This window comes from Gorilla gorilla, chromosome 12 (assembly GCF_029281585.2).
Source record: "Gorilla gorilla gorilla isolate KB3781 chromosome 12, NHGRI_mGorGor1-v2.1_pri, whole genome shotgun sequence".
NCBI classification, from domain to species: domain Eukaryota; kingdom Metazoa; phylum Chordata; class Mammalia; order Primates; family Hominidae; genus Gorilla; species Gorilla gorilla.
In genome coordinates this window covers 93,897,391-93,922,346 of record NC_073236.2, presented here as the reverse complement: position 1 = coordinate 93,922,346, position 24,956 = coordinate 93,897,391, and the positions used below count along the sequence as shown (strand labels likewise).

At 44.1% G+C, this 24,956-nt stretch overlaps 1 protein-coding gene across 3 annotated transcripts in view; it reads left to right on the top strand.

Moving 5' to 3' along the window:
* PRKCE (protein kinase C epsilon) overlaps positions 1–24,956 on the top strand; it is a 536,120-nt gene that overhangs the window by 178,201 nt on the left and 332,963 nt on the right. For 2 of the 3 annotated variants that reach the window (XM_004029173.5, XM_019021115.3), the window contains exon 2: positions 12,697–12,760. In XM_004029173.5, coding sequence (XP_004029222.1) covers positions 12,697–12,760 — 64 coding nt within the window. Of the gene's footprint in view, positions 1–10,229; positions 10,249–12,696; positions 12,761–24,956 lie in introns of those variants that run through there. The other variant, XM_063695905.1, reaches the window with a different exon arrangement.

Sequence of the window (24,956 nt, the reverse complement as noted above, 5' to 3'; positions counted from 1 at the left end):
AGAAAACAGGAAGGCACTGCCTGTACATGAGAAAGGCATTATGAATAAATAGGAAGGCATTTCTGGAAGCTCAAGATATTGTCAGAAAATTTCAGAGGAAGAATTATAAAGTCAAGGAAATCTCCTAGACTATGGAATAAAAAGATAAAAGAAATGGATATATATATGTATCACATAGTAAGAGACATAAGGATCATTCCTACTGGTCCAACATCTGAATAATAGGAGTTTCAGAAAGAAAATGAAGAAGAGGCCCATGACAAAGAACAAATAGAAGAGTATCTCCCACAAATTCAGTTTCATTTAGGACAATGAATCCCAAAAGACACCCTGAGACATATCACTGTGGCATTTTAGAATACTGAGGATAAAGAAGACCCAAAAACTTCCACAAAGTGAAAACAACGTCACCTACTAAACAACAGTAATCAGGCTGACATCAGAGTCCATTGACAATATTGATGTTAGAAGAAAGTTCTGATAGATTATGATTTTTTTAAAACCTAGAATTCTGTATCCAGCTAAACTATCAATTATGTGTGAGAACAGGCATGAAAGGTTTTGGTAAGCTGGCTTTCTGATTACTATTTCAATCAGAATGTACTGTCCTAGCAAAAACAAGGGAATAACTCAGAATAAGGAAGATAATGGATTTCCAAGACAGTGGCTGCACCCAGCAGAACAGTGAGGAGATATGCAGTGCTACAGTTGTGCAGCAGACTAGAGAATGTCTGCTCAGATCAGGGAGAATAGGACAGTGGGGTGTCCTGATAGGTACACCCTGCGAGAAAAGAACCCTGGGAAGACTCAAAGATCTGAGAAAGGCAATTGGTAGACTGTAAGATGAAGAATCCATTTGAATTAGATGCTAGGTATATTAGCCATTGAGTGGCATGTGAATTCTTACATTGGGCCCATGGGAAAGAAGGTGTATGTAACACCATTTACAAAGTCATAATAAGGAAAGATGATTAGTTTTCAGATTTTAGAACTCATGTATACACAAAACATGGAAATTAACTATGGTTAGAGAACAGAATGTCAGTGTTGTCAACCTTGATAGGTTAAGAGTAAAGACAAAAATTTCAGAGGTGGCTGGGATGCAGGGTGGCAGGCAGAGGATGGGGAATGCTGGAAGCACTAATGTCCTCTGGGTACAATGTGGAGGGTCAAGGGATATATTCTCTACAATTGATGGCATAAGAAATTGACATTTTAGGTGTGTGGGTTTTTTTGTAGTTGTAGAGAACAGAGAATAAACAGAATTTGTGATGTATAACTTTTGTGGAGGGGCAAAAGAGGAGGGAAGTGGTAAGCAAACTGAATCCTCTTCTATCATAGCAGCAAGGTAAGAGAATGTCTAAAATAAGAAATTGGGAAATTGAGGCATACACATTTTATTTAGGGACGCAGCAGTGACCACCAGAAAAACCCATATAAAAATTACTAAAATTGGTCCCTCTGAGGAGTTATGGGGCAGAGGACTGTTGCTTCTCATGACAAGCAGACATGTAGCTTTTGGTTTCTTAAAACTGAACACATCACAGTACTCACTTTTGGCTATATTTTAATAAATAAATAACACAAAAATATATAACCCAAATGAAACTTTGACTAATTTGATAAGCAAAAGAAAAGAAAAAAGATCTTATCCTTTATTTTATTTTTGTATGTATATTTAAACTAAATGATTTTTAAGTCATTTCTGACTCCTAAATTTCATGCTTTTATAGTTTTTTATAAAACTGTTCTTTTTCTCACAGGACATGGTTCCAACTAAACAATGAAAAGCAATGGCAAATAAGACTGGTGTACAGAGTATTATGATGCAGGAATATTCCCCAGAGAGCAATTATTCCCCAAAGTTGGGCATCCTGCGTCACATTTGTATGTCATTGTCTGAGCCTCTCGGCTGTTTTGCTGTGGGTTTAGTGTACCTTACAACTATGAGCTCCAGGAGGACAATGAAGGAGCATTACTCTCATTGCTCTTGTGTCCAAGGAGCAACTTTTTTTTTTCTTTTTTGAGACAGAGTCTCACTCTGTCACCCAGGCTGGAGTGCAGGGGGGCGATTTTGGCTCACTGCAACCTCCGGCTCTTGGGTTCAAGTGATTCTTCTGCCTCAGCCTCCCTAGTAGCTGGGACTACAGGTGCACTCCACCATGCCCAGCTAATTTTTGTATTTTTAGTAGAGATGGGGTTTCACCATATTGGCCAAGCTGGTCTTGAACTCCTGACCTCGTGATCCACCCACCTCAGCCTCCCAAAGTGCTGGGATTACAGGCATGAGCCACCGCACCTGGCCAAGGAGCAACTTTTTCATCATTCATGCAGTATGGGCTCCATGACAGCTCACAACGTGTTCTTTCTACAGATCTCCCAGAGCTCAGGCTGTCTGTGGGGCAGCCTGCCAGGCCTCAAGGTACCTATTGGAAGCATTGGGTCTCCAGTTGGAGAACCGGCTTTAACGCACACTCTTTTTCTGCAAATTGTGAGGATGCGCGCAAGTTATTTAAATTCCTAGGCCTCAGTTTTGTCACCCATCAAATGGTTAAGAACAACAATATTGCCTTCTTCACATAGGTAACACATGTAGAGTATTCAATAAAGGGTGCTTATGAGAGTTGTGATTATTAGTATTCATAACATAGTCTCTCTTTTGAAGAACTCAGAAAGAGGGAAACAAATGATCATGTCTTGGCTTTTAAAGGGAGTCAAGAACTGAATATCAGCCTGGTGTGGTGGCTCATGCCTGTAATCCCAGCACTTTGGGAGGCCGAGGTGGAAGGATCTCTTGAGGGCAGGAGTTCAAGACCAGCCTGGGCAACATGGCAAAAAAAAAAAAAAGAAAAGAAAGAAAGAAAAAATAACTGAATATTTTTTGTGAGCAGCCATTGATAAAAGTTCTATTAGGTTGTGATACTACAGAGACAGAAAATTTCCTGATATGAAGATAATTTTTCTGGTTACAAATTCCTGAGTTCCTGACCGAGCTTGCCTCTGTTTCACATGGATTCATTCAGTTCCACTTAGAGTCTTTATTGAATACCTATCTCAATCCCAGCCCTGAATCAAGAGCTGTGGAATCCTCAAAAGAAAGACATGGCTTAGCAGGAGAGGTGCTCACAGTCTAGGTGGGAAATAGCAATCATAATGACCTGGCAGCTAATATTTACAGGAAGTTGTGTGCCAGACAGTTTCAAGTGCTCCACCATCTCCTCAAATCCTCCCAACACTCTGAAGCAGGTCCTGCTGACATTCAACTTGTAAGATGAGGAAATCAAAATAAGCACCACAGAGCTTTAAACAGGCAGAACTGGGATTGGAACCCAGGTAGGCTAGCTTCAAAACCTTTACTTTCAATCTCTGAGATATATTGACTTAGTGTAAGAAATAGGAAATGTAAGATAAAGCACACACATTCAAATATACCTAGTGATAGGGACTATTGCAAATCAAAATGCAAAATGTGAAATGCAAAGTGCAGATCGGCAGTGGATTATCTGCTTCAGAATGCTTGGGTAGGTGGCTACATTTCCGCTATTAGTGCTCACCTACCTCTTCTTAGGATATACAGTCATGTACTGCCATTTCTCTCAAAGTAGACAGGCAGACTGTGCTGTGAGCAGATGATGCCGTGTACCCTTACACACTCTCCACATTAGTTTAGGCACTTTTGGATGTTTTCTCAGCTCAAGAAAGCATTTATGTATGCATAGAGTTATTCGTTTTTAGCTACCTCTGTCATCAGAGGGAGCCAGCTCTCTGGGGCCATTTCTGAGCCTGCTAAAAAGAGAAAGTAGGTGCTAACTTGAGCCTACTCCATTTGTGGTGTGTTGAGAGCTAAGATCTGTAACGTGGGCCTTCGGTCCAGCCAACAAGAGTTTCACAAGAAGATAATGGCTGCTGCTAACTTGGTTCCCAGTGACCTGGCTATGGGTGATGAGAATGCAATGTTTCAGCCAGTTTTGAGGGGTGTTTATTTAAGGTGTGTCTGGCAACTGAAGCAAGCTGTAGTCTGGGGGATTGGAGATTATAAACAGCCAGTGCAGTAAAAAGGGACATTTTATTTTTTTAAATGGGTAGTAACTTAAATTTTTAACAAGTTAGCTCAGAACACAATTTTTTAAATGGGCATAGAATAAAGAATAAGGCCTCCTTTCCTGATTTCTGGTTTGCTCCTCCTGTCATGTCCATCTCTTGAGTCAGCTCTTGCCTTTCGCTGATTAAGACTCCTTCTGGAGATAAGGACATATGTGCAGAACACGTGTGCGCATGTGTGTGTGTGTGTGTGTGTGTGTGTGTGTGTACACCCACATGCTCCCCCATTGTATTCACACAGCAACACAACATCATGAACTTACGGTGTGTTGCTTTATCTCCCTCCACTTAATGTATCACAGAGCTAGTTCCCTATCAGTTGGTACATTTAGATCTTTTTCAGTCTTTTTTAGGACTCGCATGGTGATCTACCATATGATGTACCATAATTTATTTAAGCAGTCTCCTATTCATGGACATTTAGGTCATTAAGTTCATTAAAAGGCTTTCTAGAACATTTGGTCTAATTATCTTGTTTTATATATGAGGAAGTTCAGATCCACAAACACACAGACAGATTTAAATAATTCAGCAGACTCTCAAACCTACATTTTGGATGTGTTTATCTTGCTATTATTGTATTTTGATCACAGGAGACAGGAGAAGGTGGCTCAGCTGTGTGCCTGTGAGTGTGTTTGCACACGTGGGCGGGTGTGTGAATGTGGGTGCCTACACAGGTAGGTGTACATTATGTTGTTTCACAGATGTGCTGTTGAAAAACTCTGAATGAGTCCTTTTATTTTTAAAAATGGAATATGAAATTTTAAATGCTCTGAGGGTGGGAATAGGATTTGTTATTTAAAGGAAACTTGTGGAGGAATCCTTATGCGAAATAAATCGTTTTTTTCCATTTTTAAAAACTGCTTCATTGAGGTATAATTTACATACAATTAAGTGCATTCATTTTAAGTGTAGGCTTGATTTGTCCCGCCAAATGTCTACATTCATGGAGCAGCCACCACAATCAGGATAGAGAAAACTCCCGTCACCCAGGACGTTCCCCTGTGTCTCCTGGCATTCACTGGCCACTTCCAGCTCCAGGGAATCACAGATGTGCTTTTTTGTTATTGTAGGTTTGTTTTGCCTGTTCTAGAACATCGTAGAAGTGGAATCCTATGGTATATACTCTTTAATGTTTGGCTTCTTTCACATAGCATCCATGTTGTTGCATGTATCGGTAGTATATTTGTTTTGTTTTTTTTTTTTTAAGAGACAGGATCTCACCTAGGCTGGAGTGCAGTTGTGAAATCATAACTCACTGCAGCCTCAAACTCCCAGGTTCAAGCCATTCTCCTGCCTCAGCCTCCCAAGTACCTGGGACTGTAGGCATGCACCACCATGCTCAGCTATTTTTTTTTTTTTTTATTTTTTGTAGAGACAAGGTCTCAGTATGTTGTACAGGCTGGTCTTGAACTCCTGGCTTCTAGCGATCCTCCTGCCTCAGCTTCCCGAAGTGTTGGGATTACAGGGGTGAGCCACCGTGCCCGGCCCTCATTCTTTTTTATTGCTAAGTAACATTCCATTACATGGATGTAGCATGGTTTGCTTATTCATTTACCTGTTGTTGGACATTTGGGACATTTCCAGTTTGGGGCTATTAGGAATGAAGCTGCTGTGCACATTTCTGTATAGTAGATGGCTTCCCAAGTAAATCATCTCCACAACTCAGCGTACAGATCCAGTTTTTTAATATATTGAAGTAGTATAAGCTAAGGCCATGCATTCAATAAGCCAACATGTAGAAATCTGTATTGAATCCCTCCCATGTGCCGGACAGACAGGGTCCTGCCTTGCAGGGATGTACACTGAAGCCTGCATGTCTTTGCACTGCAGTGGAAGCTGTTTGAGAAAAACGATCTGCCCCTCCCCTTATTTTATGAAAGTAAGTGCTATTATAAGCCCATTAACAGAATAGAATCTTGAACATATTTGATTACATGTGTACTCTCTGCTTTTTGACCAGTCACTGCACACTACCAATAGAGCTAGTAGCAAATTTTACCCCAAATGAAGAGTCTTTAATTAGCTGCTAACTTCAAAATCAGCACCCCGCAGCTGCTGATGAGTTGCTCATTGTATTGCCTCAATGCTTTCTGCTTTCCAAATGCAGAGCTGGGAGGACACCTGCTGCCTGAATGTCCCCTGCTCTGTCCAGCTGGCCTCTCCCATGCCAGGTGGGTCTGGGGACGGTAGTGTGCCTGCGGTGCCTCCCGGGGAGAGTGGGCATCAGTGAAGGGGTACAGGACTTGGGCAGTGGGCCCCCTGCTTTGGGAACCAGTCCCCCAGTCTTCTGTCCTGATGGTTCCCCATCTGCCTCCTCCTTTCTCACTCTCCACCCTCCTCCAAGTAAAAAAGAAAAAGACACAGCAGTAGATTATCTAGGACCTTACTGGTGGAACAAGGGCAGTGCAAGCCTTCCCTTGTCCTTCTCATCCTTTCTGGATTCATCTTTTTCAGACCCTGTCCCTCTTGCCCTTTTGCCTCTCTCCACGCCTTTGTGCCTGACAGCAGGTGGGAAGGGAAGTGAAACTTGAATTGGGCCTGTGTGACCTTTGTGGGCTGTCCCAAGGAAAGGTTTGCTTAGACATTTCAGGCAAAAGTTGAACCTATGGTTAGGAAGCGTGACTTTGTATATTAGACCTCCCTTCCCTTGAACCCAATAACCCCCAACATGTAGGTGTACAGATAACCTGTGGATCACGGGGGGCTGACAGCAGCACATCAGCCAGCAGCCTGGAGATCAGCATAGGTGGATTTTGCTGTTGTGGTTGTCAGAGCTCCTGCTGGGCAGGTGTGGTGTCGAGGAAGAAACATGAGACTGAGAAACAGGAGTTGAGGGAGCAAGTTCTTTTTTTTTTTTTTTTTTTTCAAGATGGAGTCTTGCTCTGTTGCCTAGACTGGAGTGCAGTGGTGCGATCTTGCCTCACTGCAGCCTCCGCCTCCCAGGTTCAAGCGATTCTCCTGCCTCAGTCTCCAGAATAGCTGGGACTACAGTTGCATGCCTCCACACCCAGCTAATTTTTATATTTTTAGTAGAGACGGAGTTTCACCATATTGGCCAGGGTGGTGTCAAACTCCTGACCTCAAGTGGTCCACCTGCCTCGGTCTACTAAAGTGCTGGGATTATAGGCGTGAGCCACCACGCCCGGTCTAGGGAGCAAGTTCTGATTCTGCCAGTCCGGCTCCAGGGGTCTCATGCACAGACATAGGTGTGAATGGCACCCCCTGGGGTTGTGCAGCTGGTGTGATCTCACTAGCACACTGCATGATATAATGGCCACCTATCTTCCTTAACCCCAGCTTTCTCAGATTTTCAACAGCACTAATAATACTTGTTACCACGCCTGTAATCCCAGCACTCTGTGAGGCTGAGGTGGGAGGAGGGTTTGGGCCCAGGAGTTTCAGGCTGCAGCCATGATGGCACCACTTCACTCCAGCCTGGGGCACAGAGCAAGACTCTGTCTCAAATTTTTTTTTTGAAAATAACAAAACTCGCTACCTTACAGATTAATTGTGAGAAATGAATAAATGAATGCATATGAGGGGCTTTGTAAATGGCTGAGCACCACCCCAAAAAAGTCCCTAACTTTTTGCTTTTCTAAGATTGCCTTTTCAGGGCTTGCTGTGGGTTGGGCTCTTCCCCACTGCCAAGTTCCTAATTCACATGAGAGGCACTCTCATTGCTGCCCAGACCTCCACTCAGAGCACCATGGGGTGGTCAAGGTGTCTGAGGTATTGCTGTGCCTTCCAGGTCTGCCTGGGGAAGCCAGTGACACCTGAAAAGGGGAATGAGCCCACTCTGGGGACGGGAGGGTTGAAGGAAGGAGAATGCACCTCGGACTGGATTGTCAGAGGAGGCTCAGTTGGCCAGGCAGGGCTGGGGTTGTGAGCATGACTTGCAAGCTCTGTTGACCTCTCCTCTGTGCCCCAGGCTGACCTGGGTGAGAATTCTGGCTGAAAGCTCTCTAAGCCTGTTTTTTCATCAGAAAAGTAGAGAATATTGCTGTCTCACAGGAGATTAGATGAACTAATGCAGGTAAGGTGCCAGCATGGTGTCAGAGGCACAGTAGGTGTCATTGCCCTTCTTTCATGAGTACCACACGTCCTCCTGATGCCCCCGAATACCCTGGGTATAGCCCTTCCTGCCCCGGGTTTCCCCCAGAAAGGGTGCATACAATACTCTTACCTTGGATTTTAAAGTACAATACTCTTACCTTAGTTTAAAAAAAATGTTTTCAGAGACAGGATCTCACTTGTCACCCAGACTGGAGTGCAGTGGCGCATTGCAGCCTGGATCTCCTGGGCTCAAGCAATCCTCCTGCCTCTGCCTCCGAAGTAGCTGGGACTACAGCTGCCTGCCACCACACCTGACCTTTAGCTCTTTATTTGATATTCACAACAACACTGTAAAGTCATCAAATGTCCTGGAATTACATGTAATAATACCAACTTTGTTGAGGAGAGTTTGTTGTAGTAGAAATAACATTGGACTAAGAAGCAGAAGACTTGCCTTTTTCATGATAACTGCACCAATGATGACTATTTTATGCCGGTGCCTTTGCTAAGCACTGTTCATAGGTTATCTCATTTAATCTCACAGCAGCCCCATTTCACTGACAAGCAGGCTGAGGCATAGAGAGGGTAGCTGCTTGCTTCAGGCCACATGGCCGCTAAGTTTGCTCTTACCCACCATGTGCAGAGTGTCTCCTGGGTGCTTAGTTAAAAAAAATTTTTTTTTTTTTAACTAAGGTAAGGTGCCAAGTGCTTTGCATGTATGTTTCATGGAATTTTCATGACAACCCATTTCACAGATGAAGAGGCTGAGAGGCTCAGGAAGAGTAAATAATTGCCTGAGGTCACTCAGCTGATAAAGGACAAAATGGATTCTGCCCTGATTTGACACCAAAGTCTGTGTTTGTCTCCCCCAGTTTGACTGCCTTGCTTCTGGCCCGTGCTGGAGGGGTAGCCAAGGCACCGTAGTGTGAAAGAGAATCATAGTCAAAGAAAATAGAAATAGTAGCTGGGAAGATGTGTTAAGTTGGGATATGAGGTCCAAGGAGGTTTGATAAATTAGGTTGCATCTGGGAGAACTGGGAGGAGCCTGGTGCAAAGAAGAGGCTCAGAACTAACCCTGGGAATGGCTGGGAGGAGGTAGCGAGCCTGCTTTTGTGTCACGCCAGCTGCCTGGTGCCAATGCAGACTGACAGCTTGCAGGGTTGTGCAGGGCTGGGCACCTACATTGCATCATTATCTGGACCATGTAATCGTGAGCAGAATTTATGATTAAACTAATTCAGCGGTGAAGTTGTGCCACACTCTTCACCATCTTTTATACTTGGTGACCCCTCCAGTCATTGAAGACCCACCACCTTGGATGGATTCTCAGAGCTTCCTTGCTTGGCTAGCTGGGGCTTGGCTGGCGATCTGCAGCCATCTGCTCATGCTGCAAAGCTCTTTGTTGCTTTTGGCATGTTTAATAGCTTAATTTCTATTTTTCTGTTTGGAAATGCAGTTCACCAGCACAGAGGCTGCAGTGGGTGCTAAAATGCTTTCTGATTGCTATCTTGAATGTTAATATCCGAATACATTTTATCATAAATGACCTGTCCTCCCTGCCACGAGTTCTCACTCCCCTTTTGCAAAGATGGGCATGGTGCCTGCCTTTGGATAGGCCCCGAAGCCCATCTCATTCCTTTGCTCTCTCCCTCCCTGCTTTACACAGATAGCATTGTACTTTGCCAATAAAGTCCACAGTTGTGGGAAATCTTTGAGTTGGAGGATATGAGAAAGAGTTTCATTTTGCCGGCAGGGTTTAATAGGGATGATCTAATCTCTAAAAGGCATACATTATTTAAATTCCATGCTTTTAGGCAAGAGGGCCCCTGATATTTTTGAACTTTGGCAGGGAGAAGATTCTGGTTTGGCTCTATTCAGCAGAGCCGACTGTTGGTTTTCCTGTTTGTCATTCGCTGCAGGGGCTGGTGAGGGTCAGCACTAGTGGCGAGAATTCTGGAGAACATTTTCTTTACCCAGAAACTTAAAATCATGGACTCTTGGGGAGAAAGGAATGAGAAAAGACAGCGTGCGGAATTACCAGTTTGTTATTTGGTTCCCATCTGGCTTTAAAACCGAAGATCCCAAACTCAGGTGAGCAGCTCCCCCAGGGTGCCCAGGGGGCAACACAGGCCTGCTCATGGCACTCCCTCACTCCTGTGCCGACGGAGCACCTCAGCTATCACCAGGGGCCTCTCCCACGAGGCACCGAAGAGTCTTGTGGATGAAAATGAAATTTTGAGGGAAACTTTAAGCTGTCTCAACCATTAGAGGCTGAGTCAGGAAAAAAGATGGGGTCAGGAGTGACTCTGGGAGCCTCCTGGATTGTGTGTGGGGTGAGACGTTGGGAGAGTTTGGAGAACACCATTCCAGCTGGTCGCTTTGTCTCATGGGGACATGTGGTGCTCATGGTATAGCCGCCTCATCTTTCCTCTACCCTTGTTCAAATGTCATTTTAGTAGAGATCACATGCCTGCCTTCCTTCCTGGGGACAGAGCCTTGGGAGGGTGAATGTTCCCAGAATAGACTCTGGAAGTTCTGAACACAGAGACTTTTCCCACCTCCACGAGTGTGTGCTGGGTGTTTCCTAAGAGACAGTGAGCTACGAACTAGGGATGCAAATCTGGTTATCATACTTTCTGTCTATCAGGACAGAGAAGTGGATGGACAATGTATTACAACTTAATAGGAGCTGTATTAGTCAGTGTTCTCTAGAGGGACAGAATCAATAGGATATATGTATATATGAAGGGGAGTTTATTAGGAGAATTGACTCACACGATCACAAGGTGAAGTCCCACAACAGGCTATCTGCACGCTGAGGAGCAAGGAAGCCAGTCCGTGTCCGAAAACCTGAAAAGTAGGAAAGCCGACAGGGCAGCCTTCAGTATGTGGCTGAAGGCTCAAGAGCCCCTGGCAAACCACTGGTGTAAATCCAACAGTCCAAAAGCTGAAAAACTTGGGGTCTGATGTTTGAGGGCAGAAAGCATCCAGCACAGGAGAAAGATGAAGGCTGGAAAACTCAGCAAGCCTAGTCTTTCAAACTTCTTCTGCCTGCTTTATTCTAGCCACGCTGGCAGCTGATTAGGTGGTGCCCACCCAGATTGAGAATGGATCTGCCTCTCCCAGTCCACTGGCTCAAATATTAATCTCCTTTGGCAGCACCCTCACAGACACACCCAGCGACAATGCTTTGCATCCTTCAGTCCAATCAAGTTGACACTCAATATTAACCATCGCAGGAGCCATGAGTAAGATGTGTCTGGTGTATTGTGGGAACACAGATGAGGGGCTAATTAATTCTGACTGGGCATATCTGGATAGATTTCAGAGAGGAGGTGATAATTGACCTTGACTTTGAAGGAGGAGGAGATATCCACTAGACTGACTGTTCTGAAGTAATTCTTGCTAAATGCGTGCCTGCTCTTTGCTGGGGACAGTGAAAAAGGAAAAGGAGGGGGATAGTGGTTCCTGCCCTCAAGATATTCACAGCTTGTTGGGGAGAGAGCCTGGCACTATGAACCAATGAAAGCTCTGTGTAGACAGATGGGATTGTGGAGGCGGAGAGGCTAGCAGGGGGACTTGGTGATCCAGGGTTTCCAGAGTTACTACTCTCTCTTATAGAGAGAACACAGTTTCTGTAAGGATAGTTCAGTCCTTGCAAAGATGTCTTTAACTACAAGAGGCCCAACCCTCTGGCTTTTGTCTCACCCAATTATTTCACCACCTTGTCTCTGTATATTGTAAGTAGTTAGCTGGATTTGAGGTGGGGAGGGAAGAAGTGAGGGTGCCTGTGCTGTTTCTTACGCCTTGCATACCTTCCCTTCCCTCTTCCCTTCCCTCTTCTACCCTGATTTCAGGTTCGTCAGATACTTTATCAGTTGTTCTCTGTACTTCATCATTAAGCTGGATTCAGCATTGTTCTCCATTTTTTAACTCCACAATGAGATGATAAATGCCGTAAAAGCAGGAGTAGTGTCTTCCTGCTTCTCTTATTTCCCCTGGGAGCAGTTTCTGTGGTATAAAGAACATGGGTTTCTCGAGACAGGCTTGGCATTGAATCTCAGCATTACCACTTACCTTGGAATTTGGGCACAATTTCCATATCTGTAAAATGGGATAACATAGGGCTTTCTCAACCTCAACATCATTGATGACATTTGGGGCTGAATGATTCTTTGTTGCAAGGGATCATCTTGTGCACTGTAGAATGTTTAATGGTATCTCTGGCCTCCACCCACTAGCTGCCAGAAGCAGCACTCTCTCTCTCCAATCATGGCAAAACTGCCTCCAGATGTTTGCCAAGCATCCCCTGTGTAGCAAAATTGCCCCCAGTTGAGAACCACTGGGATGGTGCTACCTATGAGGTATGCATCAGTCCTCCCAGGTCTGCATCTCACCTAGCACTCAACACATTGTAGGTTGGTGAATTACGTGGAGCTGTGTCTCTAGGTTTTAGCAGTTTGGGGTAGAAATGTTGTGGAACTCTCAGGTTGCCCACACAATGCACTAACAGAGTCACTGTCATTTTCTTAATTGCAGATTGATCTGGAGCCAGAAGGAAGAGTGTATGTGATCATCGATCTCTCAGGGTCGTCGGGTGAAGGTAGGAGAGCGTGACTTCTCATCCCTGTTTTCTTCCATTGGCCCTTTGCCTTCTGGGTCTCTTCTTTCCCTCCTTGGCCGGAACACATTATAGTGACATTTAATTAATTGGCATCCTTTAAAGGAAAAGGTTATTTTGAAGATGCTTACGCCTGTGTACCAAAAGGGACCAGCCATCTGTTAACTTTGGTGGAGCAGAGGGAAGATTTTGGACTTACCACGTGAGGCCAATAAAACGGGCGTTTTTGCACGCTATGTGCAAGGCAGGCTTCAGTGGCAGGGCAGCCTCTCCCAGGAGGCTTGCGTGGGGTTTGTGTGTGTGTGGTGGGAAGGAAGTAAAACCAGTTGGTCTAACAGCATCCAGAAATGAAACGAATAAGGTGACAAACTTCAGAATCTTCTTTAGAGCTTTGATAGAAGTGGGACTTCTTTTACCAGTTCTTTACACAGACAAAAGCTCTGCTCTTAAAGAGAAATAACGGGGTGAGGGAACATCTGCTCCCCACTGACTGATTAGATGGCGTATTACACCCTCTTCCTCTTACACCCTCTTCTTTCAATCCTTTCTTTGCTCACTTACTACACTTAAGACCTTTGAAGGGTTTGCTGGGTGTTGAGGACTGAGCAGTCAAGGGAAGAAGGGAAGCCTAGAAAATAAAACCTTATCCAAACAGGAACAAGGAGATAACAACCGACTTAAGCTCTAAGAAAGATTTGGAATTCGGACTGAAATGTAGTTATTGTGGGCATCTTTTCTCTCCTACTCCTCCATCTGTGGGCAGGGGGACAGAACAGTTGGCTTTAATGCCATGGCGGGGATATTGGAAGACCATGTGTAGTTCCTCTTGGCAGTGAGAAACAAACAGTGTTTGGGGACTGTGTCCCAAAGGGAAAAATGGACACTCAGCTCTCTCAGCTCTCCTGCCTGGAACACTTGGGCCTTTCACAACATCTCCCCAGAATACTGGGGATCACAAGCTGAAAGTCACAATCCCACACACAGTCTCTAGTTTAAGGCTCAGTGATAGAAGGAAGGATTACATATTCAGTTAGTCAAATGATGTGCTTGACAGTGGTGCCTGATGATTTCCATTCAGCTAATTTATCACCCAATCTCAACAGGTATTCGGAAGAATTCAGTAATTGTGTGTATATGGGGATTATAATAGAATTAGGCCCTCTTTTAATAGATCCCAATTATTTGGCATAGGTTTAAAACTTTAAACAGCCTTCCAAAATTGGTTGCTTACATTTCCTGCTCTTTATTGCAATTACATTTTGGCATTTCCAACTTCCCTTCTCTGCTCTCAGCTCTGAACTGCCCAGAATAGAACCTGTTGTAGAAGATTTGAGGATTTAACAATATTTCATATGAAATATTTAAGACCTACAAAAGGGCTTAAAGACAAATTAAATGAGCACCAGTGTGCCCACCGCCCCAATTAAGAATTAGAGCAAGCAGTGAGGTGAAGCCTTGGCCTTGCTTTTAACATAGAAAGTGATCCAAATTCACCAGACTTGACTTAAGGTTTTGCAGTGTGGCCTCCTGATTCTAGACACTGGCGAAACATTTGATGGGCAAAATCAATCCCCTTTTTTCCTTACATAATCTGTGTGCAATATGATAATTAATTAAATATGTATTTCCTGTGCCAAGATGCTGAGCAACCAATGGGAGGCTGGGACTATTTTCTCTTTCTTTGAAAAGATAAATGACTTGCAAAATTATAGAAGACATCCTTTTTTACATTAGAGGGAAAGGAGATGGACAAATGAATGAATAAATAAATCAGAAGCAATTGATTTTTTTCTGCTTGCTTCTACAGCTTATTGCATGTGAATAGCCAAAGCAATTTTCACTGGGCTAAATTCTGAGTCTATTTTTTAAATCTCTTTCATCTAAAGAAAATAGAGTTTACTTTAGAAATGCTGACACATGCCAGAGTCTGAAAAGTGCTAGCATGTGTTGCTCTGAAGAAAAGAAGACATTTTTCTACTTTTTTTTTTTTTTTAATTGCTGTTCTTGGACTTGGGATCCTTTCTTTCGATGGTGGGTAGGACTTTAGTAATCCGTTCTGAGAAGCTGCTCTTGTTGTTTGTGTTATACACGTCTGTTCTCCCAGTCCTGTTGCTGGGACTGTGAGGGTTCCTAGCCTGGAGGGGGTTTTGGAAGAGTTGAGAGGGCAAGGGGAGGCCCTAGAGAATGAGAAACCACAACATTTCATACCTAAACCACGTGAGATGGGTCTGGGGTGAAGCAAGTTGTCACAACCACCCTCCTGGATTTACAGACTGTGGACTAAGTATTTTTTTTTTTTAGTGAAAATACCTAACTCTGCATTCTGTGAAAGGGAGAGAGTTGAAATGAGGCACAGCTGAAGTTTCACCACTCCATTATTCTGCCATCAAGCATCCCTTCAGCTCCCATCTCTCAAATGCTGCAGCCCCATCAATGGAAAAAAATACATTCATGGGAATTGCACAAAGTTTACAACACATGCAAATTCCAAGGAGCTCAGAGAGAGGTGTGGGGGTGAGATGGTGTGACTACACCCCCTTCTTCTAGGATGCGCCGAAGGATTCTTTTTCTTGCTCATATGCTGTTAGAAAGCCTGGGCGTTTACGTCTGCTAGAGCTGGAGCTAATGTGATTTCTAACTGTCTAATAAAATTCCACTGCTTGCATGTCCTGTGCAGTTCACTATAATGGAATCTGGCCAGTGTGTGTTTTGGCTAAACCAGGCATCCTAACCCCAGATGTAAGGGGGTCAGGATGGATGACAGTTAAGGTCATTTCCGGCCATGTGATTTTATCCTTTGGTACAATTTGAATAGACATCTATCAGAGCTCGTGGCTGAGGGCTGGCTAATATGTACAGAAAAAAGGAGTTGCAAGAAATGGACTCATTTGGTGCTAGGTATGGTGCTAGGCACTTTACCTACATTATACCAAGTAGCAAACCTGCTCAAAATGCTCTTATGGGAAGCTCCAGTCTCAGTCCATGTTTTACTTGCATCGTAAGTAATAATCACAGGGGTTCTGGTAAGGGTGGCTCTCCAGGCTCTCCAGATGCTTAAATCAAAGCATAATTAGCCCAGGTAACAGAGACGTAAACAGCAATGTAATTCTCACCTGTGCAAATGATGGTTTCCTGCTGGGCCCATTTGTTAGTATTTCTTCCTTTCATATGATGTAATTTGCATATTATTTCTTATTCTTTCTAATAATGTGGCAATGCCCCATGATTCACAGGCTTACCGATGAGAGACGGTCGGCGCCTGACCTGGGGACTGATAGGTTCTTCTTCCCATGCCTTGCACCTAGGTGTCATGCTCACCTGGGAGAGTTCTTCGGCATCTAAACCAACAACAGCAATAACAAGTAGGCCTCATTGGTATGTTTGGATCACCAAACTGTTTCTCCAACAAAATACAGAGGATACAAAGGAATAGGAATGATTTTTGCAACACGTACCTCACAAATGATGCAGATAAGTCAAGTTCTGGAGGGATTGCATATTGTGGAAGAGAAGAGCAGGGAACAGGAGGCACCCTGTTTCTTTCTGCAGCCACAGGCTGAAAGGGGTCAGTCTTCTCTGTGGGACTCAACAGATAGAGGAGAAAGAGCACAGCCTTGGGAGTCCTTCAGACCTGGATTGAAATCCTGGCTCTAGTGTTTAGTAGCTTAGAGCCTCAGATTTCTCACCCACAACACGGGGATAATGGTACCTATGGTAGGTGCTAGGCCAGGATTGTCATAAGAACAGTGCTTTGGTACAGTGCCCTCGCATGTAAGAGATGATCAGTAAATATCATGAAGCCTTGGAGATCTGAGGGCAGAGAGGTTGGCATAGCTCTACCCAGTGCCCATGAAGAAGCATCAGGCAGGATATTCAGGGAAACTGTTCAAGGACAGGTTTCTGACGCTGGGGTGGGACATGTTCACAAGGGCCAAGAACAGAGCCAGGTACCAAAGAGGCGACTTAACAGAGTAATCTATCTGGCAGGGACTGTGCGATTGCTTTCTGCACAGTTCAGGCCTTGCCTCAGTTTTGCCTATTGTCACTCTATTTATTCCTTATCCTCTCCCAGGTAAAGTAATTCCTGGAAGGACATTCTCTAGCATCCCTGAGCCACTCATTTGCATTCCATGGCCCTTAATGCTGGAGGCTTCTGCTTGTCAGAGCCTGGGCTTGTCCCATCCCTGCTTAGTGTGGACCAGAACATGTGGTCCCCATCCTCTCACCAGCCCTTGGGTAAAAGGCCTTTAAATATTTGAAGACAGTTATTCAATATCTCTTTTTTCAGGCTGAATCAATCAAATCCCTTAACCTTTCAGAAGGGATATTTTAGAAATCTTAACTCAACTTTGCAACCTCTTCTGGACTTTTTTCAAGTTGCACAGACAGACGTGATCAAACACCAGCTTCGCTTGGTTCTGAAATAATAACATGTGTGTAGAGCTCTTAGCTTTACCAAGTGCCCAGCAGTATTACCTCCACGTGGGAGATGGTGAAATTGAGAGGTCAGATGATGTGCTCCAGGCCAAAAGGTTGATTATGAGACCCTGCTGGGTCCAGACCCCAGGCCACGGTCCAGGTCCTGCTTCCATTCATGGCCCCAATAATGAGTTTGCCACATGGCAGTGATTCCCCACCCCACCCCTTGTTCGATCTTTTTATTTTAGTTATCTTCTTCAGAAAGCTTTTTATGGAAATATAAAGCCACAGTTTTTAGCTTTGAATCCAAAGGTGACCAGAGAGTCTCTTTCATAAATAAGCAGATCCCTTTTCCACTGTGTTAGAAATAAAAGCTCTTTTGGTCCGAGCTCAAGGTTGGATCCTTCTCAGGTTGTCTGTAATGTGGATCCATGGCTAAGTCTTGGTCTGAAACTAGACCTGACTCAAATCCCAGCAGGTTAATAATTCTTCCTACTGACCTGCCCTCCTTGCTAGAGATGTTAGTTTTGTACGTGAAGACTCTGAGTCCATAGCAGGCATTACAGCAGTACCTCCAGGGCTGAAATCAAAGTGAAAGGGGTTTTTCTCTTGAAACTCTGTCTTAGCCAGTGGGCAGGATACACATCGACGGGTTCTCTCAGATTCAAGCCCCACTGGAGCTTCAATTCATAAGAATTTTACCTCTTTTCTTCTAAATTCTACGTTAATAATCCAATGTCTTCTAGTTAGTAGAAAATTAAAAAGAACCATTCATTCAAATGACCAATAGTTACCAATTCATTTTTTTTTTCTTTTTTTGAGACGGAGTCTTGCTCTGTCGCCCAGGCTGGAGTGTGGCAGCAGGATCTCGGCTTACTGCAACCTTTGCCTCCTGGGTTCAAGTGATTATCCTGCCTCAGCCTCCTGAGTAGCTGGGACTACAGGCATGCACCACCATGCCTGGTTAATTTTTGTATTTTTAGTAGAGACAGGGTTTTGCCATGTTGGCCAAGCTGGTCTCGAACTCCTGACTTCATGTGACCCACCCACCTCGGCCTCCCAAAGTGCTGGGATTACAGGTGTGAGTCACCACATCCAGCCTACCAATGCATTTCAACAAATGTGCCCAGCTTTGTGTCTGTGCTGGGTTTGGGGAATGGAGAGTGGAGAAGGAAGTAGAAAATGGGAGATGGCATTCACAAGAAGTGTAAAACCCTTTGCCTTCAAGGAGCTTGCAATTCAATTAGGCACCCTAGACTTGCAGGATGAAAGCATTAGAGAACAATGCAAAGCATTGTGTGTTTGATTAGGTGTTACCAAGAGTTCTCCAAGTAGGAATAAGTCGGGACCAGAATAACCCAGGAAAACTTCAAGAAAGAGGCAAGGCTTGGGATGGAAAGGAAAGGATAGGCAGGCTGGATTGGCAGGGAAGAAGTGGAGAGACCATTGTGAGTGGAGGGAATCATGTCATCATTATCAAAGACAGCTTTGAAGCTCTTATTTTCGGGGATGGCTGGATAGACAGGATAAGTTAAATAGATGCAGTGTGAGCTCTCTAGGAGCATCCAAACAAAGGCAGTCGTCAGTATTGCAGGCAGAAATTTTCATGCTATGCAAGCAAGAAAATGAAATGCCTTAAATGTTTAAACTGTCTGAAGATTGAAGGCAGTTCCTTCTGGGTGTGACTTCTGTGTCAAGTCTCTCTCCCACCATGACCTACAATGGGAAGGAGTGTTCTAGGTCAAGTTTGGTCAAGTCTGGGACACTGGGCAGAGCACATTTTACAACTATGACACTGAGGCATTTAGAAGATCAAGCCCAGGTACAGGCATCCCATCGTGGTCTTTGTGGTCTCTTTTCTCGCTTAGCAACCTCATAGAGTCCCATAGCAATCCCTCTGCCATCCTCAGCATTCTCTTCCTCTCCATCCTTTCGAAAGTGCCCCACAATCAAGCCCAGATACTCCCACGCTTTCTCTTTTCAAATTCTGTTCAGTCTTTAATAAGAAATGTCACTTGAGAGGTTAAGGAGAGCCTCCAGCTTCCCAAACAGGGGACCTCAAAGCCAGACACCAGCTCCAAGGTGCTGATCAGGCTCCCTCACATGTTGTGCCTTACGCAATGAGATCCTGATCCTGTTCACCACACAGACTCCCTAGACATGCATGGACATGTCAAATCCCCTGGCAGTGCACGGAATCCAGAAAACAACAAAATAACAAAATCCAGATGTTCAACAACATTGATCTTCCAATATGCACCCCACGTTACCACACCCCACCCCGGCATAACTTCTTCCTGTGGCTGATTCTCAGACCCAGGGAGCAAGCCTCTGTGTCTTGGGATTTTTGGCTCTATTTTTGGTCCTGATGGAATAAATTCTTGTTCCTAGAAGTGACTATATGCACCAGATGAGACCAAGGGGATCAGCTGGAAAACAGTGAGCACCAAGCCCCCATCAAGGAGTTTATAATGTCACAAAGAGACATCGCTAAGATGCTTGATGAGACATAAGCCAAGAAACCCTCATTTCCTTCCAAATAGCCTCTAGATGCACAGCAGTTCCTCTGAAATGAATCATCCATGGTTAACAACACCAAATGCCAACCATTAGCGGATGAGAAACAGAACTGAATCTTGAGTGTTTGGAGAGCAGAGCTCTTTTGATCACAACTAGAGCCTCCTTCCCCTCTGCCATTACAGGAGCGTAGATATATATTTCCTTTTGACTGGTGTGCCTGTCTTACTAATAAAATAATTGAAGGAAGAATAGTTACAGTGAAGAAATAAGCTTATTGGAAAGGTGGATTTCTAATAGATCCTTGATCAAGAAGTGGGTCCCACACGGTCTCTAGTTCTATCTCCGTTGTCTTGCTGTGTATCATTTCTGTGTCCTATAAAGAAGATTGCTTCTGGAAATTCCTGTTTGCAGCTGAGATCATACTGGCTCAAAATGGGTTCTAATTTAATCATTTATTGTTGTTGATGTCTTCATGATTTGGCTTAAAAGAAAGGGTATTTCCATTCATTTAACCTAATTTAGAGTGTCTGTCTTTCAGGACCTATTACTTTATTCTTTTATCCAGTTGAAAATGGCCAGTGCTAACAGTTTTATTGATTTTCCTTATTACCTAGCTTTGTTGAAACATGCATGTTTTCACAAGCAAGTGCATTCACCATTTTTAATCGAGCTGTTGACACTGGAGCTTTTATCTTCCTCCTTTATTTAAACCTTTGATGTGAGCTCATAGGGGCCAGTGTAGGGGTGTACAAGTGCCCATGTGCACACAGGTGAGAATGAATGTCTCTGAATCACCTATTCTGTCTCCCCCTCATCCTCCGTTTCTTCAGTTGGAAGCATCATTTATTTGCTTATCTAATATATACGAGGCCCTGGGGATGTAGAGCTAATGAACACAGTGCCTGCTGTCAGGAAGCTCATGCTCTGCTAGAAGGAGGCAAGCAATAGACCAGTAAGCATCATCGTGTGTTTTAGCTGTTGGGTAGCTACTGGTAGGGCAGGGTGCTGTGGGACCACCAAGGAGCCTCCCTTCTGTTTGCAGGCTCTGCTGTGAGTAGGCAGTCAGTAAATGACAGCCACAAACACTTCCACGTGATCACTGATCCACATGGCAACCCTGAAATGCAGGTACCAAAAGTTATCCTCTTTCCTTGGTTGAGGAAATAGTGCCACTGCCCACTGAAGATTCATTTGAACAGGAGATAAAATAAAGAGGGACTAGTACTTGATTGACCACAATTTGAACTTTTCAGGAAGACATGTGATGTATACATTGACTCATTCAACATATGGCTGTTAGGCACTTTCTGTATGCTAGTTACTCTTCTCAGAACTGGGGGCACAGAAGTGAATAATAGAAACAGAAATTCCTGCCCTCATGGGGCTTACATTCAAGTGGATATGCTTGTGTGTGTTTGGGAGGGGTGTGTGTGTGTGTTTGTAGGTTGTCTATGCAAGGATACACAGCAGATTGAGAACAGTGGGTGTCTCTGGGGAAAGGAAAGGGAAAATTTGGGAAGGATGAGACATTTCTTGTCAAGCTTATTATTTTGTTTTTCTTTCCCATGTATGTGCATGAGCTATTAATTTTTTTATTACTTAGAAATTGTGAAAAAAAATTGAATTATATAGAGATGTGACCATTCCCATTCACAGAGTGACTTGCCCATGGCCAGAGGCTACAAGAGGCTCCAGCAAACCCTGCCAGAGAGGAGTGACTCACTGAATCCACAGAACACCACGTCTAATGGCAGGGAACTCCACAAAGAATGCTCTCTGTTCATTTATTGCTTGATAGACACCTCTAATGTATAAAGGGCTATGTTGAAATTTGGGATTCCCTCGGGCTATGCCTGTCACCGAGGACTGAGTGCTCCTGCCATGGAGAGGCAGGTGGGCCAGGTGGCATGGGCTCCCGCAAAATGGGTGACGCAAGACCCCCTCAGAGCAGTAACTCCAGGAACCACTTGCCTCCACCTGCCAGCCCTGCCTGCACCTCGCTGGACAGACAATCCCACTGTGGCGTTTCTGATGGCAGCATTTTCCAGCACTTAGCCTCCGCTGGTACTTGTCCCAAACTTGGTCATCTCCCCAGACAGAGTGCTTTCATTAGCTCTGCCCTTCTACCCAGCTAAGTAGGGTCATACCTACTTTCCAAACATTCAAGTTTGTGTGTTTCCTGTTATTGAAAATAGTGGTGATGTTTAGTTCAAAGGGAGAAATGTTCTCTGCAACAAAAACCCATGACCTCTACTATTAGCCAAGTGTGAATTTGTTTTAAACTGTTTAAAACGGTTAACTCAAGGGAAGTTAAATTTACTTTCAGGTGTATCCATCTGTTATTGGGTTCTGCATTGTAGTTCCTGCTCCATAATTAGTTAATTACTTGATTGACCGATTCATTCAACTGATGTATACTGAGAGTCTATTGCCTGCGCAGGCACCATACTAAGAGCTAAACAAACAAAGATGAAAAAGACATAGGTCCTGCCCTCTAGGAGCTCTCAAGCCAGGAGATGTCCAGCAACAAGTCATTTACTCTACTTGGGTCCCACTGGCCTGCTCTGTACACAGAGAGGGGTGACACTCAGGGCTTCTTCTAGCTCTATAGTTCTGAGTCAAAACCAAGAGAGGTTTGCATACAGCTGGGCACCCGGAAGGGGGAAGTGGGAGATAATAAAAATGTTCAAGCCAAATCTCAATGCAGAAATTATTTTATTTAAGTCTAAATGGATCTGCCAGGTAGGTTTTATCATCCCTCTTTTACATATTGGAAAAATGAGGCTTAAAATGCTTAAGAATGTGAATTGCCTGGAGAACCTGTAAAAATGGAGATTCTGACTCAGGCAGCCCAGGATGGGGGCTGAGATTCTGCATTGCTAACCAGCTCCCAGGAGATGCCTGTGCTGCTGGTCCCTGAACCGCACTTGGAGTAGCAGGAGACTGGAAGCCTTGAGATATTCCGCCTCTGAACCATGCTGAGCTGGCACCAGTTCCTACTTGATGGAAAACTAAGAAGGAAATGTGCAGATTTTTCTTTCTCGAGTCCCGATCACTTAGTCCTTCTCAAAATCAATGCCTTTGAATCCTTTTCTGTTTGGAATCTTCTCCCTCCCCATTCTCCTTTCTTATGGGGAAAGGAGTTGAGAAGGCATCAGTGTTGTTAGAGAGCTGGGAAATGCCCAGGCCTTGGTTTTTTCATTCTGGCTTTCATAGTTTGCAGTTTCCATTTTGAGAAGGTCAAAATGGACAACATCAGTGTTCTTCCAAGATGAGAACAAGAAGCAATTATACCAGGAAAACAAAGCACTAAGTAACCCTTTTAAAAGCAACCAGTCAGGATATTGAATTTTTTGTTTTTGTGTTTGTTTTTCTATAAATATCCTGAAGTATTGAGTGGTGCCTGAATTTGATCCCACTGTGCTAATTTTTTCCTGGTTCCTGGGGCTTTAATTAAAATAACTCACCCAGGGACCTTGCTAGAACTTACCTCTATATGATCTCCCCTGAGGTAGGCAGGTCGCACCTGCTTTTTATGGAAGGGGAAATGCAGAGTTCTGGATTAGGTGCTGCGTACACAGTAGGGGCATAATTTTTACTTGCTGGATGAACGAATGCATGACTAAATGAAAATAACAGGAAAAACTGTCACTTTTAAAGGAAACTACTGAGATAAACAAGGTGTTTGGCCTGACTTTGCTTTGGATAATCAGTTGTTTCATATTCCACTGTACAATCAATTTCATGAGTGGGCATGGATCTGAATGTTTAAGCTTACTGTATCGGATACTTACTAGGGACTTTCCAATGCCACTCAGGGCCCACATGCACACCAAGTCCTCAGTTATAAAACCCTGTCCTCTCCCTGTTTATTTAGCTACTTCTTTATTCTCAAGTTTGCCACCTCCTGGGAGCCTTCCCACACACGGGCCCATCCCACCAGCATTCCCCTGGTTCATGACACTGGATTTGCCCCCACACTCCTCTGTGTCTTTCTATACAACCATGTACTCACATATTTATATTGTACCTATAATTGGAGTCCAGGTTGTGCCCTGCTTGCCCCATCTAAGGGCACAAGTCATTCAAGGGCAGCGGTTCCTGTACTGGTCCAGAACTGAGACCTGGCCCGGTGCAGTGTGGCTCCCTGCTGGCCTTGCAATGTGGCATTGCTGAGCCGGGAGCACCATCCTACCATTCTGACTACACAAAACAAGTATGGGGACAAGGACTGTCCCTGTACTTGGGGCCTCTTGGTCCAGTGGGGAACCAGACCTAGAGACAGACCACCAAAACCCAATGTGAAACAGGTTACCATAGGGAGGCATGAATTAAGTCTATGAGGGTCTTGCTTATTCCAGGGCCTCAATAGCCCTGGGCACAAGACCCCCAACTGGCTACACTGAATTAGCATTAGGTGGCATCATGATGAGGTATAGTGGGAGGAATCCTTGTATTAAAATAAGAAGCTTGGATTCTGTTCCTAGCTGCTACTAACCAGCCTATTGAAGGTAAACAAATCGTTGGGTATTTCTGACCTTCAACAGGATTGCAAGGAAAGCATTAAGAGGCAATGGTTAAGCCAATGCTCAGGATTTTGAATTCTCAGATTGAAGACTTTCCGAATACAGGCGTGAGTCCATGAGAAAGTTTCCTAATCTCTCCTTACACTTACCACCAGGGAGCCAGACCCAATTATTCTTGGCCAAAAAACAGGAGCCTTAATATTAATAGTAGATGAGACCTGGTAGGTGTCTTAGAAACTTGAAGTGTGGCCAAGTGGAATAGAGAGAGAACTTATTCTGTGGCTCCTCTTGCAGCTTTGGGATGACGAGGGTTACAAGGAGTTATAGGGAGGCAGATTTCAGCTTAGTTTAATGTATGGAAAAAGTCTCCAATAAGCAGAGCTCACCAGCAGTTAAATACACTCAAACAGTAAGTAGGGAGCTCTCCATCTCTGGAGGTATTCAAGGAGAGACCAAATGAGCATTTTGAAATATCGTAGAACAAATTTATATATTAGCTAGAGGGCTGTATTGGATAATTGCAGTTCTTTTTTCTGGTTTTGATGAACCAGTGTTTCCATTTGTTCTATTACAAGACTGTTCTTCTAATGATCTTTTGTAAGATCTGGATGTGACAAGTAACTTCCATAAATATATACAAGTGGAGGCTGATAAGGCAGTGTTTATTTTACTTTTTAAAAATCCAAGGCTTACACTGTAAGAAGGTAGAGAAA